Source organism: Balearica regulorum, chromosome 2 (assembly GCF_011004875.1).
Source record: "Balearica regulorum gibbericeps isolate bBalReg1 chromosome 2, bBalReg1.pri, whole genome shotgun sequence".
NCBI lineage: Eukaryota > Metazoa > Chordata > Aves > Gruiformes > Gruidae > Balearica > Balearica regulorum.
Window position 1 is genome coordinate 104,986,622 of NC_046185.1, and position 12,863 is coordinate 104,999,484.

The following is a 12,863-nucleotide window of genomic DNA, read 5'->3' on the forward strand; positions in this document are numbered from 1 at the left end:
TTATTCAAATATTATTGTAGGACACAAAGAAGATCAGGCACTTTATCATTATCCATATAGCATACATGAGATGGATCATCTCAGCATTAGCATACTCCTTTACCACTTTTATACCAGCAGAAATTCCTTCTAAGGAATTCACAGTAAACCCACATTTAGCCAAGTAAGAACATCACACCCAAGCCCAGACCTACCTGCAACATCTTCCTCTGAAAGACAACTCACACATTTTGAAAAAAGTTATTTATTTTCACTGCTTTAATCTCTCTACTGTAGTGTTAGCACTTAACATAACCATCCACTCTTCTACTGTCCTATTTACAATCCATTGAAATGTGTACTCTACAAATACAATACATATTTTCAGAAATGTAAGGGAAATGCACAATTTCGTAAGGTTTAAAAAAGTGACACTCATCTGTACAGGATCCTCAAATCATCCAAAAAGCAAAATTTACAAGGCAGTATCCACACAGCTATGTAAGGGCAGGTGCTACAGTGACAAAGCAGCAAACTTGCTAATACAATAAGATACAGAAAATTAAAGTGTTTTGGGGCACCAGATAATACATTTAGTACCGCTGAAATTGTAAATTTAGTAATACCCATCATTTCTAGAAACATGGAACTGCAAACCTGAAGAATGTTCTGAAGAATATTAAACATTATATACACGAGGTAAATGTACCTTGGTCTTTTAAGAGGTAATTTGAGTTTAAAGCAACTGATATGGTGAAGTTTTTTTTGTCTGTTTTGTTTTTAAAACACAAAATGATTAACACCTTGCAATCCTTTCAATGGCACAATATAAACAAGGAACTAACTAAAAAAGTGAGTTTCATGGCAATCACACTCAGAACCATTATTGAAAATAAAAATGGCCTCTCATTTCATTTGACACCTTCATGTCCCCATACAGTCAATCCCAATGTCTTTACCCTATATACAAAGTCTTTCTTAGGATTACAAGTGGAACCATTGGAGGGTGACAGTGTGTCATACTTGGAAAGTCAGCTTGAGAAACATCCCAGAATTCCAGCTTTTAAGGTTGGAAGGTCCCTGAAGAATTCCAGCATTTCAAAAACAATGTTTCAGGCTTCTCAGGTTCAGACCATTTCCAATGCTCCTTATTCTCCATATCCTCCTGGTCACAAGTCTGTAAACCAAACTGAGGCTTCAATGCTACTAAAATGTCAAATTGATTAAATCCACAAAACTTAAGTGAATGTATAACATATGTAGTATTTACAATAAACATTTGCATCAGTATTCATCAGAAACTGTTTTGGTATATACTTGAAATGATACAAAATTAATATTTTGAATGCTAAAATATTTTGGTCCCCCTGGATTTCCAAGAGCAGATCTGGTGATATTACAATCTTAATTTAAAAAATACTTATGTGTACCTGTGTCCATATATATAAGATATGATCTTACACAGGTAAGATTTAAAGTTACATAATATATACAGACAGAGCCTTTGTAAAAGGTGTTCAGTTTATATAATGGAAAAGAAGAACAAAGCTTGAAGTTGTGGTGTCAGAACTGAGGATACCTATAGGTCTATTTGGAATTTTCCTGTTCTGCATTCCAATATGAATAAGGCTGTCCCAAAATAACATTCCTAACATCACACACTGTATATCAAGCATCCTTCTTGTGCTTTGTTTTTGCAAGCTTCTATTACAAAGCAAAAAATTACAACAATGTTAAGAATAGCTGCTAGCAATTCAGGAGAATGAAGACTAGTAGGTGGTTGAGATTAAATCTATGTAACAAACCACTGTACAGTTGACTGAATAATTTGCATGCCATGATGCTGTTCAGCTGCTGTAGATTCTCATATAAAAGCAACAGAACTGCTCCTTGTATTTTAGGAAACTAAACATTATGGTGATAAGGTTTTGTAAGTGCTAAAAAAAGCCACTAATGAAATTATTTGATGAATTATATTAGAAGCTCTCTCATGTTACCATCAAGATTACTGTAAAGATCTGAAGCACACCAGCAGCCTGATGATTCTGAAGTATGAACTATACCATTTGCATCTATGGTAAAGATCCAGGTACACCTATGAAAAACTCAAAATTTAACAGAGTTAAATTGTTTAACTAGGAAGCCTTTGAAATTAGTACGGAGATACAGTAAGTTCTATTTTGACACTGACCTGTGTTCTTTAAATATTTACCTAGATACATTGAACTTGTTAGAGAGGCATGTCAAGTAGATAGCCTTGGGAGTTTAGTTATATTCAACCATTTTTTTAGGTTAGTCATAGTTGAAAAAAACTGTGGTGTACAGTTGTCCATTTGCACAATGGCATAGTTTATTTAAAATACCTACAGGGAGTCATTTTTGATCCAGCTTTGATTGATAGAGGCCTGAAGCACATAAGCCTGACTGGTCAGATAATGCCAAACAAACATAAGTGTGACAGCTGTACACATGTTTAAACCCAATTGTTTTCTAAGAACTTCTCTTACTTTTTCCTCTTCTTCTGGAGGCTATCTTCCAGTATGAGTAAACTCATCCATAAAGGTGATTGAATAAAGCATTTCATTAGCTGCAGTTCAACCTCTGAAGGACTGTGATTCCCACATCATGTAAACTTATCTCCAAGCAAGTACTAAGAATTTGGAAATATGCAAGAGTTAACAAAGTGCTAAGGCTTATCTTGGCTAAGTCTTATGTCACCTATATAGCCTCTTGCTAGGACCCATCCATCTTACTGCTTTAACTACCATACATCACAGACCATGGAACACAATCTTGACTAAGCTTCTGTTAGCAACCACCCTGCAACTACTACTAGTGTTGTGAAAAACTCAGTGGACTGCATGCTGAAGAATGAAAAGGAAACAGAGGTAAGGCTGTCACGTGTGTTGCATAATCGGATGGATACTGATGTGTTCTGCAGAGTAGGAAGTTAGATGGCATATTAATTACAGGCACATTTACATACTGACATACTACTGAGTGTTTTGGACATAAATGAAATCAAAGATCAACCAGACTCTTCCTAAAACTGCAATTAAAAACCACATCCTGGTAACAGCAATTTTTTTAAAGAGAATTTTCCACATTAATTCCTCCAGTCTCCTCCAGAAATTGTACATTTGGGAAGGAAGCAACTAAATTTCTAAACAAGTTTGCGAAAATCTTGTGATATCCTTAAAATCTCAGTCAATTCTTGACTAAAGCCATGCATGTTGTTCTGTGTTCTTATGACAACACAAGCCACTATAAGCTTTGTTTTCATAACTATGAAGAGGATTGCTGGAATCCTCTGGTATTTGTATCCAAAGACCTGCAGCTCACCACTTTCTGTGTATGAGGCACACACAATATATATGCACATAAAATTTAAGCAGCTTTGAACTTTCTGGTACAAAAGCCCAAATAACTTCTCCCTAATTACAGGTGCACTTAATCCTTGTTTAATTGCAAATATTGTTCTTTGAGCCTTAAGACTCTGCAGAACTGCACAGAAAATACGCTTTCCATATTTGATTTAATGGAGCAGAATCTCGCTTAAGAACATCTTACTCCTCTTGCTACTTTTCTGAAGCAGATAGGTACTTCAAGCATTTTAGAAGTACCACTTGATAAAAAAATCTTATATATAATTATGACTCATGACTTGACAATTACAAAATATGACAGTGAATTAACTAATTTATACTATTTAAGACTCCTACAGTGGTTTAAAGAGTCAGATTTTGGCAAAATTAAAGGTATTCTGCAAATTATGTACTCGCTGAAACGAGTGTGAACTAGGTCTTAGCTAAGCAAAGAACAGTTGATTTTTAACTTGTATTTTCGAAACCAAAAGTACCATAGGCTTTGTACACTCCTACTGTTTTGCATTAAAAGACTCAAAAGCGGCACTTACTGGTATAATACAATCTATTTTGAAGGCAATGTAATGTTCTGAAAAAGTGGAAAAAACCCAGTAATCATGTATAAAGTATAGTTGCATAAATTATGTTCCCACAACTGAATGAGGTCCATTTGTAAATCAAGGTAAGAGTCCAAAAGATAGATTACCTTAATAACTAGCAAAGTATACTCCAACAGTACATTCACAATCTGAATCAAAGAACTGTGACAGTGGTTCAGAATAGTCAATGTACTAGCTAGGAATAAAGTTGCTTAAAGAGCTACCAATGCACTCTAGGACAATATAGGGAACCAGTTCCATTTTAAAAGTGACCTCCAATTTTTAGTACGGTTAACTAGAAGTTAAGACCAGCTATCAGCTTTGCAAATAAAAAATTATAGATTAATAAAAATAAAACTAGACTACACAATGTTTTGTAAGTAACCTGGGAAAGAGGTTCATAGTGCACAGAAAGGACTCAACACAACTGTTCAGTATGTCCACAAAAATCCTAATAAGCGACGTTCCTATGAAGTACTAAAAGGCAGCAATATCCTTCTGTTCCCCCAATGAGGTAGAACAATTAACCTTCTTAACACGCCACTCTGGTGCAGATATGGATTTTTTACAGTATTCTTCGGTAGCAAATCCAGGATTACATCTTTATCCCCTCCTGTTGACTAAGTTGCGATAACGTTTTCTTAATGCGCAAAGCTGTTAGCCTAGCAGCTCCGTTGGCATACCAGCATTCCCGCATAATCTTTGCCATTACTCGTAATGCCTGCAAAGGAAAGACAGGTAATTATATGTACTGCTGTTCCAATGTAGCCCGTGCAACCTCTGTTCTGCTTTTGCCTCTTCATACATTTCTGAAGTCTATTACTAGTACTACAGCTGCATGGAAGAATATGTTCTATACAAAACTCATTCTTACTTTATTTACAGAAAAATTATTTAAAATAGTGTAGAGCAGAACTAGTATTTTTCAGTAGAATTTCAGCCCATACAAAAATATTTTAATGAAAAATTAGTAGCTTGTCTGTAACTGTTTTCTGAATTTTTGCATTAGACAAGAATACACTCTTTTAAATTGTACCTTCAGTTGAAAAGCAGTAATGAAATAGGAGGTACTCTGTATTACACAGAAGTACTGTGTAGCTGGGAATGTACTCAATCACTTCCTTCAGTCATAAATTGCTTTTTAAGGAGTTAATTCAATGTATAGCAATTCAGAAGTTTATCAGCTGTCTTCTTCAAATTGAAGCTCTGTAATGACTCTGAAGGATAAAAACACTCCAAAAATTTTCAAACAGCCATTCTTTGAAATCCGTGAACACTACTACACAAGTAACAATGCAGATAACATTAAAACTTTAGATGAAATAAAGTAATAACTCTACATTCCAAGATTTTACACTCAAAGCTGTATTACTCTGAGCTGCAAAGTTTGCAGGATTGGAATGGTGGCATTTAAAAAAAATGACTCTCCAGTCTGTCAGTGTGTATCATCCCCTTTCTCTCCTACCTACATTCTCTTGCCCCATCTCTTATCTGAGGCCTTCACCCACATATTCATTTCACACATGCCATGACCCAGTTCCCTCTTCCATCTAAAGTACATCGTATCTCAATCTCTTACTTGTACTGTAGCCCACCACAGCTATTCTCCTAAGCTCTGAATCAGAAAGCATCGGTTCTAGCCCTAGTTGGGTTTCTAGAGGAAGCAATATGAAGAAAGTTGGCTGGAAAGGCAAGAGCTTGCTGCTGTGCATACTACTGCCCATGCAGTGACTACTAGCATAATGAACTCACCCCAGAATCAGGTAAGCACTTCTACAGAGGCATGGACAGAAGCAGTCACTATGTGCACACTTCAGTTCTAAGTCTTTGGCTTACTAGAGTCACAGCTTCCTAACAACTGTGTTCATCTTTCAGTAAGTGCGTACAGTACAAATTCAGACACACATGAAGTACTAAGGTCATCACGGTTTCCTGAAGGCATGTGCTATTTTGGCCAGTCTGCAGGATATTCCTTTACTACACAATGATACCCATGAGCGAGTTCCAAGCAAGTATTCACATAAGGCAGCACAGCACTGTTGAAGATACCATTTGTGTACCAACAAGCAGCACTGCTCTGCTGGCAGAGTACTGAGCTGAAACTAGCAACTAACTTATTGAAAGAGGTAACCAGACTACTTACAAAACAATTGGCACACACCCGATGTTTCTTTACTACCTCTGTCACAGGTTAACCCCAATAGGTAGCTAAGCCCCACACAGTCACTCGCTCACTCCCTCCCAGAGGGATCGGGGAAAGAATCAGGAGAGCAAAGGTGAGAAAACTTGTGGGTTGAGATAAAGACAGTTTAATAGGCAGAAAACCAAGCCAAATCAAAGAAAAACAAGCAATACAAAAACAATTGCCTACCACCATCTGACTGATGTCCAGCCAGTCCCTGAGCAACAGCAGTCCCTGGAAAACTCCACCTCCCCATTTTACTGCTGAGCATGACATTGCATGGTATGGAATATCCCTCTGATCAATTTGTGTCAGCTGTCCCAGATGTACTGCCTCTCAGCCTTTTATCCACGCCCAGCATACTTGGCAGTAAGGGGGCAGAATGAGAAACCAAGAAAGCCTTGAAGCTATGTAAGCATTGTTCAGCAACAGCTAAAACATCGGTGTGCTATCAAACTAGTTTGGTCTCAAATCCAAAACACAGCATCATACAGGCTACTATGAAAAGAGTTAACTCAATCCCAGCCAGATGCAGCACAACCTCCAGCTGCACAATTTATTTGCAATAATGCTTCCTGTAAATTAAAGCTAGTCTGAATTATATTATACATTAGCACCACCTATGCTTCACAGGAAGGGATTCTAGAATTCTCCATGCAGGATTAGCTATTAATATTTAACGTAATTTCATGAAAATTAATGTATAACCAAGGATCAATAACATTCAATAAAACCAATGTTCAGAAGGAAACAAAGTTCTCCTGGAAGCAAGCCTTCTCCCCTCAAGAAGCAGCACAATTTTTAAGCCACTGAAATCAATAAAAGCTCTAGGCATCCATTAAAGCAGCTTTAGCAAGATTAATTAATACCTCACAGCTCTGCCATCTGTTTGGAATATTGGGCCTTAACTTCTGCTCACACACAACTTTCCTCATTTCTTCAACAGAAGGATCTGAAGGAACGAGGTCATAGTATGGCAACTGGTAATCTTCATGGATTCCTGTAATAGGTTGAAAATTTAGCTAACACTGAATTACACATTCTTCATGTATTACTGTACCCTATCAGTACCCTACCATTTTCTTTTAGGTTTGTTATTTAAGAATTACATTACAATGACCGACATAAATTAAAAAAAAGACTCCTTAACCATACTGTAGGAGCATTCTCATTACCCTTGAAGAATTTTTAATTTTGGAATGTATGTATTTGGAAAAGATGGAAGCTATATCAAATCTTTCAAAGACACTTCTTGGAAGTATAGGATTTATAATAGCATGTTTTATTTTAAATAAGGTATGGATGTTATCTGAACACATTATAGCTAGCCCTTAACTGTGGTGTTTGCCCTTTGCTCTTAAGGACATTCAACTTCACACTTTTCTCCCCTCTATGTAAAGGTTTTAGAAAAAAAATAACATAGACAAGGGTATTTCATATTTTATTGAAAAGGTATGGTTCTTCAGTTTCTAGAGAGGTTGAATAAACCAGTTATTTACAGGATTAAAAGTTAGAAAGTCTGAGACATACTGGCTATTTCCTTACACCATTTTTAGAGCAAACTGTTTACTCAAGCTTATTCAGGTTAAGTTTCTTATAATTCCTTAGTATGTCCAATTTTGTAAAGATTGTCACATACCACCGATTGAACATCGCCGAGCTATTTCCCAAAACACTAATCCCATTGCATAGATGTCTGCTCGTTTGAATGACTCAAAATGTTTCATATTTATGGAATCATCTAGAACTTCAGGTGCCATGTACCTATTTGCAATAAAAAAGAAGAAAACATTTAATTCTATAAATACTTACTGTAGAGAACGTTCAGTGCTACCGATCAGCTCAAAATCAAACTTAAATATTTATGTGGAAAAGACGACAAAGGATTGAATAACCTTAATGAAGCAAATTTTCCTTTGTCTTTCAGTGCAAAGGGTATAATAAGTAAACTGAGAGGAACAAGCAAAGGAATAGGGGGAATAAGTAAAATGTGTAACAATAAATAGAGCCATAAACCTGATAGACATGGGATAACAGAGACAGTGACAAAGACCAAAAGTTCCCAGTTGCTAATTGCTGGGCTATTAAGAAACTCCAAGCATAGCTTTAGAAAGGGCCAGTCTGGACATTGTAACTGCTAATAAGCAGGAAACAAGAGGAACATGAGGACTGTGGATATTCAAGGGAGCCTGTGGGACTATGCAATGCTTATCAAGGAATGTTTCGTAGAAGGTAACTGAGAGGAACAAAAGTGGGGCAATAGATAGAAAAGTACATCAAAGGGGCCAGCTGCATAAACATTTGCCAGTCACTATGCTTGTCTGACCAAGCCCTGCACCTCTCACCACAGTGTACCAGGTCTTTTTATTAAATCCTATCTTTCTATGCAACCTCACTCTCAATCCTATGTGCATGTGTGCTCTAAGGACTATACATAGACATGAGTGAATTGAGGGCTAGCAAATGGAGTAAGACAAAGGATGAAGTTGCCCTTAGGCCTGGGGTGTCAGTAACTGGAGAGAAGGAGGGCCTCAGCATCAGCAGCTGGAAGGGGAACCACAGGTCCTAAGAGCATCTGTCCACAGGTCTTAGGAGCATGCATCTACAGGTACTGTGAGAGAGGACAAGCATGAATGAATTCTATGCCAGCAACTGCAGTCAAGACAGTGGGTGAAGGCACCCCCAGTGCCAGCAACTGGAGCAAATGAGGGTCTCTGCTTCAACCACTGAAGTAGGACCATGGGTCACAGACTTCAGTCACATGCTTACAGGTACCATCTACAGGGGAGAAGTGGGATGAGAGAAGCAGAGTAAGGGCCTCAGCACCAGCAACTGGAGTGGGAATCACAGGTCATAAGGTCTACATGCCTGGGTGTCAGCTGCTGGGGGAGGCTGGAAGATTTCTGTTTCCCCCCAACCTGGTATACATGTCAGGTGTGCATGAGTATAATTCACTAGCAAACTTCAAGCTGGTCTAGCCAGCGAATAGATGGTCTAGGCAGGGATGTTTAACAGGGGGAGGGCTTGCACTGTTGAGAGAATCTATGCATGTAGGCATTTGTATGATGAGTACATGCATCAGTTTGCTACTGTGCACTAACCCAGCCCGGCTGCTATGTAGAACAGAAGAGGGCATTAGACACAGCAAGGGTTGTACTGGTAGTTGAGGGATTCATAAACATGCATGGGCTTATGAGGCTACAGAAGGGAGTGTGTATGTTTTCACTAATGAAGTTCAATCCTGATCAGCTGAAGAGAAGGAAGGAGACTTGGCTGTCTATACTTATATTTTATACAAGTTCTGACAGTGTTTTATGTGGGTGTTGAAGATAGCACATGGCATACAGCAATCTGTGTCATCAGCCCCGTCAATATTGTATGTTTCTGTATGCCCAGCCTCACTACTGGTTGAATCCCAAGTAAGAAAGCAGCAGCCGCATCAAAGGGCCTGGGATGGACAGAGCCCCAGCCCCTTGGACACATCAGGCTGGGCTCCAGAGGCCAGGCAGGAAGAAGCCCCAGCTCCTGGAATCTGCTGAGATATAGCAGCCACTTATGACATCCCCTAGCAAGGCTACAGAGGGAATAGACATGAAGGGCTGGTTAAAGAGGCAGCATTGTTAAGGATTCCTTGGGAACAAAGGCTCCCTATCATTGCAGTAACTGCTTCTTCATCATAAAAAAAAAAGCCTGACAGTTTAAATATTAAATCCTATTTGGGTTACACATTAAAAACTGTGCTCACAAGAAAAGTTTACTTTATCAACGTTTCCTGCAACAGAAAAACTGTGACAGACTTTCAACTGAGAAACAGGGACTGAAAACTAGTCATGGCATCCAAGTGACTGTTACATTGTTTAGTGACTAGGCCTAATGTGGGAACACAAAGCAAAATGTCAGCATGGACCAGGTTGTGACAGTTACCAACAGCAACATCCCCGGTTGCTGGAAAGAATGAATGGTATTTGCTTTATCAGTCAACATCAGCTGTAGTATTGCACTCTCAATCTGGTATAGCTCCGGCAGCTAAATCCAGTATGTAATGGTTAGCAGAGTTCAGTGTGTTTCTCCACATCACTGCCCCATCAATCTCAAGCTGACATATTAATGAAGCAGGCAAACAATGATATCAGTTAACTGGTAAAACAGCACAACACACACACTCGAGTGGAATATAGTGTCAGGCAATAGCTCAACCTCTGGACCAGCCACAGAAGTCTGTGCATGATTTCATTTAATCAACATAATACTAGGATTTTCTTATCCTAGTACCAGGGATGGTAGACAGAATACAATACACTACTTAAATTTCAGGACTATCAGATCTTTCAGAATTCTCTCAGTGCTACTGTGTCTTATGGTAATGACATACATACAAGGAAGCAAGGGCTATCAACAAAAGAGCAAAAATGCAGCGGTCCAGAACTTCAACAAGGGATGCTGACACGAGTCTTCCTAAGCACCATACAGGCATGTAAGTTCCCAACAAGCATTAAACACAGCACAAGCAGAGGACAACTGTCTAAAGAGTAAGGTTCATTTTGACACTGTTTACTGAACAGAAGCAGAGTCTTAAGTTTACATATGTCACAATCTTTGATATGGACATGGCTCAAATTATTCTGGGCCACCTGTATCAAAAGCTTTAAAACTTGCATTCTTTATTAAAAAGTTCTCCAAGGATTTTGCATTATTGGATAATCTTCTTATACTACTTCACACACTTGACAGTACACCAATCAGCTTTGGGTCTAGAAGACAGACTATTTAATCTATATCTTAAGATCACATGTAGATAAGAAGAGTGATGGAGCTGGAAAAACACCAAACCAGAAGCCCCAACCATGTTGCAAGACTATCAGAATAACTTATACAAGCAGTAGATTGCCTCAGTTTCTGTAAATCATCCTAAGGACAAGGGTTTTAACAGGAAAGACCATAAGAGGCCTGAATGTGGCAATGGAGCTGAATTCATACCCTCAAAAGAAAGAGTCCCCCCCCAATATAACTTCCATTGAATTTATTGGCAAATTGACCTCTTACCATGATCCTCCATCAATGCATTTAGATTGGCTTTGGCTTCCATAACTCAGAATGGTGACTGACTGCTCAAAAAGTCTGAGACATTATTGCTGGAACAAGAGAGGCGAAAGGCAAGTAGGTCATCTAGTGCAGTTAGCAGATTAGCCGTTTCACGGCTATCAGACAAAGGGAGAGAAACATGCATCTCCTTGTCAACTTATGTATTGGAAATGCACTGCTTGTCAGAAACAGTATTTCAGGTTCTGGAGAGAACTACTCTACATAGACTAACTTTGACCTTCTGAACAAGGTCTGAAGCTCAGTACCATCCAAGAATGAAAGGGTAAGTCTACAAAGAAGCTCACAAATTATGTTGAGCATAGCCTTGCCAAACTTTGGATGCCCACTGACCTCTTCCCCCTACCCCTTTTAGTCCAAAGAGCTCTGTATTTGTTACTTAAGTTTCCTGTACAACTTAGAGAGCCTGATGTCATCAAACAGGACCCACACAGAACATGTTGAGTGTGACATGTCCCTTCACCAAGCTGGTTTTCCACAAGCATAGCTAGAATTCTGCTCATATTTGGTTTAGGTAAACTGCAGAAAAGCACCCATGTTAAAGTGGAATTTGCAGCCAAAATTCTTTTAAAACACAGCCTATTTCAACTATCAAAATTAACAGTTGGGCCACACTTCAAGTAAGAAAAAAGGAGAATTAGTCCTTTTTTTTTTTTTTTTAATTGCCTCGGAGTGAGAAGGGAATTCTATTTCCTCTTCAGTTTAAAGCTTACATTCCCTGCTTCATGCTGCAGGCTGAGCTGTGAAAGCACAGAGTTCACACCCTCTGGTAAAGCTAAGCCTCTGAACAGAAAAGAAAAAGATTCCTTCAGTCAGAGAGAAGGATCAGTCTGACTCAACACTTATACCACTCACCCAAGAGAGAGTCCTGCTTGCTCCCTAGACCTGGCATTTTATACAACAATCATCAGAAAAATATGAACTTAGTCAAATCTCCCTGAACTTGCACACAAAGCTTCCATGTGCAGAAGAGGTACCAGCAGTGGCAATCAATGGTAGTTAAAATTGTCATTGAACAGGTAATATCTGAACTTTATTATGAAAAATTAACCAGAGGTGCTGAGTTACTTACCTAAAAACACAAGAGGGAAGAAGGGACCAAGCCTTTTATGAGAACAAAAAATTTTCAGAGGTAGAAGTGACTAATGTCTTTGAAGTGGGAAACAGACTTAGTCCTGCTGCTGCCCACTGCAGCAAGACAGTTGCTACAATTTGTACCCTTGTGAAGCATAAGGCAGATGAACAAGCAATTTAATAGCGCCTATACAAGATGAGATCTTGTAAGTGGGATCTACAGACACAGCTGAAAGAACGCTTTCTCCAAGGACTAAAGAAAGTAACAGATATGCATATCATTTTTCTTTGCATGTAAAAAAAATACTAAGTCACACATGGTACATGCCTTGCACACAGTCAAGCTTGCGATGACAGATTCCAAAGTAGTCTGCTGTTTTATTACCAATGATTACTGGAGACTTTGAGAAGGAATAATGCCCAGTACTTTGTAATCTAGTAGTAGTTCAGAAAATAAATCTCATCTGACCATTTGTGTGGTATTTTTAAAGCTGGCAAAGGACTAGTACAGCAGAACTTTAGAACAAAGTAATTTCAGTGATATAATTGTCAGAAAAATAAGTT

The 12,863-nt window shown here is 38.5% G+C and overlaps 1 protein-coding gene across 3 annotated transcripts in view; it reads right to left on the bottom strand.

Moving 5' to 3' along the window:
• Positions 1-228: 228 nt before the first annotated feature.
• TGFBR1 (transforming growth factor beta receptor 1) overlaps positions 229-12,863 on the bottom strand; it is a 34,758-nt gene continuing 22,123 nt past the window's right edge. For all 3 annotated transcript variants that reach the window (XM_075745239.1, XM_075745241.1, XM_075745240.1), the window contains 3 exons: positions 7,765-7,889; positions 6,995-7,125; positions 229-4,664 (listed from right to left, as the gene is read on the bottom strand). In XM_075745239.1, the coding sequence (XP_075601354.1) occupies positions 4,539-4,664; positions 6,995-7,125; positions 7,765-7,889 (382 nt within the window). In that variant the 3' untranslated portion in view covers positions 229-4,538. The remainder of the gene's footprint in view (positions 4,665-6,994; positions 7,126-7,764; positions 7,890-12,863) is intronic.